The 4,812-nt window shown below is 42.5% G+C and overlaps 1 protein-coding gene across 1 annotated transcript; it reads left to right on the forward strand.

The window, feature by feature from the left end:
• The first annotated feature begins 3,844 nt into the window (after positions 1–3,844).
• Positions 3,845–4,384, forward strand: LOC131917713 (keratin-associated protein 9-1-like). Its single transcript, XM_059271757.1, has one exon. The coding sequence runs from the start codon at positions 3,845–3,847 to the stop codon at positions 4,382–4,384; it is 540 nt and encodes a 179-aa protein (XP_059127740.1).
• Positions 4,385–4,812: the final 428 nt, after the last annotated feature.

Genomic DNA, 4,812 nt, shown 5'->3' on the forward strand with positions numbered 1-4,812 from the left:
AGGAAGAGCTGGCTCATGTCATGGAAGTGTCATTGTTTATGTTCTCACACTTCTGTCATTGATAGCAAATAGTCATATGGGAATAAATCATGCCCTGTGAGACAGACCAAATCTCCCCTGCACTCAGACATAGGGAGGCAATGTGTTTCTAAGTGAAAACATTATTAAGGAAATAAAGGAGCGACAAATCCCAGGACTCAAGGTAACAAGTGGTCGTGCTGCAAGCCTTTGATTCTCTATGATCTCCAGGCCACCTAAGGAATCCAAATAACTTCCTGAGTTTGGGGAGGGAAAGATAAATCAGTGGAGGGACATGAAAGCCTGAGTTCTGGTATCAAGACTGAAGAAAAGGAAGGGGGTTGAGGGAAAGAGAGACTTTAGGCGTCATGGTACATATGAACATGGGCCCGACAGAGGAAACCCCAGACCTCCATGAACAATGAGGAACTTCGTAATGTAGTGGTTGACACTGTTACGGGAAAGAGCCATTAATGAAAAGAAATGAACATGAACGGCTGGGTTTACTTCCCTGAGAACAATATAACATACCTACACAACACCCAGTGGGTTTACAGCACAAGAGATATATGATTCTTTTCAGATATATACCTAAAAGTCTCCAACAGCCTGTGTGCAACAGACTTTCAGAGAGACACAGCTTACTGAATTTTCATTTTTGCTTAAGGACAAAGTTGAGGGAGCTCACTGAACTGAATTTTGTTTCTTACACATAGATTCAGGAATACCTCTTATCATAGAAATGGAGAACTCAAAACCCGGAAGATCATCCCATGTAGGTTTTGACTGAACTCTAACAACACAAGCTTAACTCCCTTTATTGTACATCTACGTGTTCTTTAAATTTATGTGTTCTTTGAAATGTATCTTCAGTCAGTTTATAGACAATTACATAAACATCAAATGCTCTTTGAAATTCTCCTTTTGACACACCTAGACACTACTCTTAAATTTTAATAACACTCGTTCCAAGAGAAAGTGCTTTTGGATTCTAACACCCATCTCTGAAATAATATAGCTTAACTTCAAGAATTACATGGGAGCCATTCGAAAAGCCATATGGGGAAGAAGGAAAGTCAAGTTCGGGCACAGTGGGACTGGAAATATGCATTTGCTTCCTCTTACTCTTGTAACCAATCACCGCCGGCTTCATGGCTGAAACAGCACAGCAATGTTATCTTCTATTGTGAGGTCTGAAGCCAAATTCAGTCTCATGGGTTCAAATCCAGAGGTTGGTATTGTCATATTCCTACCCCCAGCAACAGAGGAAATCTATCTCCTAGCATTTTTCAACATGCAGAACTGCCCATATTCCTTGTATCATGACCCTGTGTTTTTCATCTTCCTCTGTCTTTGTGGGGGTTCTTTTTACATTGGACATAAGAGGAGTCTCTCCCTCTTGAGATTCCTAACTAGAAAACATGGTCAAAGTACATGGCAGACTTGCAAGAAATTGTCTATATGAACACCCAGCACTATGCACACTAAACATATGACAATAAAAATAGGAAAACCTTAAGAGAGGAACAAGGCAGGCCACAGTATAGAAGAGGACACTGGTAAGGCAAGAAATCAACAAAGGTGTCAACAGAGAAATAAGAAAAAAGCAAACAATTCCAAAATTAAGACACGGTTAGCATCACATAAAAGAGAACTCTAAATGTCCAATGAATGCTTGAGAGGTCAACTCATTCATCTTCAAGGAAAATCAAATTAAGTCTTTAAGGAGAAAACACTAAATAGCTACTCTGTTAGTCAGTGTTCCATCACCGTGACAAAATGAGATAAACAATTTAAAAGGAAATGTCTATTTTAGCTTGTGGTTTCTGAAGTTTAAGTTCACAATTGCTTTGCCTCATTGCTTTAAGGCTTAGGGTTGAAGCAGTATATCACGGCAGAACCATGGGAGCAACGAAAGCTGATTGCCACATGGTCGTCAAGAAACAAAGACACAGAGACGAAAGAGCCAAGTCCCCATATGTATTTCAAACACATGCTCTCAATGACTTCCTTCCTCCAAGTAGATCCCACCCCTAAACTTTTCATCACTCCTTAACACTACCATCTGCTGCTGATCAAAGCCTTCAACATCTAGACTCTGAGTGGACATTTAAGAACCAAACTGTAACAGATACATAATAAAAAAATGGCTAAAAGTCCAGACTAAAAACATCAAATGTAGATGATACCTAAAGCAATGTGAACAATCAGGGTGTAATCTATATATCACTGCAGTCTTAAGTATGTGCATGTGTGTTCGTGTCTGTATGGGTACACACATGTGTGCAGGTGTGGGTGCATCTGTGTATATATGGTCAACCTTGGGTATTCCTCAGGGAGCCATTCACCTTGTTTTTGAGCTGGTCTCACATTGGTCTGGAACTTGTTGATTAGGCTAGACTGCCTAGCCAGAAAGCCCCGGGGACCTGCCTGTGTCCTCTTCTACAGTGCTGGGGTTACAAGCATATACCACTTTGCTCAGTATTTTTTACAAGGGTTCTGGGGAGCAAACTCAGGTTTTCATACTTGCATGGCAAGCACTTTACCAACCAATTTATCTGCCCAACACATGCAGCTGGCTTTTTAAAAACCATTGGAACTGTGTACTAATGTTTGTTATATCTACAAACATTCACAAACCAGACTAAGAAATAGACAAATCATCATAAGAGTATGATTCTCCAAAGTCTTAATGATAAAAAAAAATGTCCATTGAGGACATAATGAGTTAAAAAAATTAAGATCTTGTCATGAAATGAGCATTCATAGATTGTAGCCCTGTCATACAATTCTATGAAACTATTGAGCAAAATGAAAATGAAATGACAACTGAATCTAACAAAGCCATTAAATCTCACAAATATAATTTTGAGCAAAGGAAAAATGAACCATGAGTTATATGATTTCATTTTTGATAAAACTCAAAAGTTGATATACTTTTGATACACGAAAGTGATAGCAAAAGCCACACACTAGTTGCCTTAGACAGCTACTAAACACACACACACACACACACACACACACACACACCTGATATGAAGGACAGACACACTATTTCTTATATCATATCTGGTCAAGCTACAGTATATGCCCATCTCTGAAAGTATATTATGGTTCAATTTATTTTAAAATGCTGGTATCATCTTATGTCATTTAAGTTCTTCATTTTTCTATGGGTGAACAGGGCCAAGATCTAAGTCAGCCAATGTCTTCTGAACCCCCATATCTTCCGTCTGATTCTGTATTCTGGCTTTGGTGCTCATGGGTGCATTTGAAGAAAGACTGCAAGCTACCTTCTCAACATGGATTCTTTGATAAGATTAGTCCAGCACAGGTAACATTTGCTGCAAATAGGCTTGCCTGCTGTAGGGTATAACAAGCAAACATCTCTGGGAAACAGCCTGGCCTCGGGTATGGCTTCGTTTAATACTGTAAATGTAAATCTCCCTGAAAACACATGGTAGTCTACACACAGCTGAGGAAACAAGAGAACAATCTGAAGAAGGCCATGCTTCAGTCCCTCCCATGGCTGCAGCAACTATCACCTGAGCAAATAATGATCAGAGCAGAAACAATGCTGATGATGACTTCTAGAAATTTCCTTCCTTGAATTATCCACAATTAACTGCTTACATCATAATTTCAAAAGATTTATAAAACTCAAGGGGCACTTCCTCCTGTGAGAATTTCCTCATGAACAGCAGAAAACAAACAACAAGGAAAAGTCCTGCTTATTGGTCCCTTCATGGCGTGTCCAGGGTATAAAAGCCCCAGGACTGAAACGGTTGTCACAATCCCAGAAACACCTCCATCCACATCCAACACCATGACCAACTCCTGCTGCTCCCCTTGCTGCCAGCCCACCTGCTGCAGGACCACCTGCTGCAGGACCACCTGCTGGAGACCCAGCTGTGTGAGCAGCTGCTGCCAGCCTTGCTGCCAGCCCAGCTGCTGTGGCTCCAGCTGCTGCCAGCCTTGCTGCCAGCCCACCTGCTGTAGAACCTGCTTCCAGCCAAGCTGTGTGAGCAGCTGCTGCCGCACACCCTGCTGCCAGCCCTGCTGCTGTGTGTCCAGCTGCTGCCAGCCTTGCTGCCAGCCCAGCTGCTGCCAGCCCAGCTGCTGTGAGTCCAGCTGCTGCCAGCCCAGGTGCTGTATCTCCAGCTGCTGCCAGCCGTGCTGCCGGCCCAGCTGCTGCAGGCCCTGCCTCAAGCCCTGCTGTGAGCCCTTCTGCCTCAACCTGTGCTGCCAGCCAGCTTGCTCTGGACCTGTGACCTGCACCAGGACTTGCTACCAGCCCACATGTGTCTGTGTGCCTGGCTGCCTGTCCCAAGGCTGTGGGTCCAGCTGCTCCCAGCCTTGCTGCTGATGACTCTATCTTCAGCCACATGCTAGCTTGCCATCATTTAACCAAACTCCTCGAACAAAATCACTCTGTGCGCTTTGCCATCATTAACTATTAATGGGTTCTCTTCTTGTAAATGATTGTGGGTGTCTGCTTGGTGAGAGAGACTGCTCGTCTCATTGCTCAGTACTTTACCTTCTGGTCTATTTAATCTTCTCTTGACCTTGAATTGTGCTCTCATATTCAGAAAAGAATCTTCATTCTTTCTCTCCAAGCACCTTGAGCAAACCATACCTTCACTTTTCTTTCTTACCCCTCCTCAGGGATGAAGGATTTCATTTCAAGATATTCCTGTTCTCTTTACTATTGGGCTCACTTTAAATTGTCTTCTGGATTACATGTGGTCTAAATAAATCTGCATTTGCTTTCTGGAAGATGTCTGGGTGCTGTTT

The sequence above is a fragment of the Peromyscus eremicus genome, chromosome 8a (genome assembly GCF_949786415.1).
Source record: "Peromyscus eremicus chromosome 8a, PerEre_H2_v1, whole genome shotgun sequence".
Lineage (NCBI taxonomy): Eukaryota > Metazoa > Chordata > Mammalia > Rodentia > Cricetidae > Peromyscus > Peromyscus eremicus.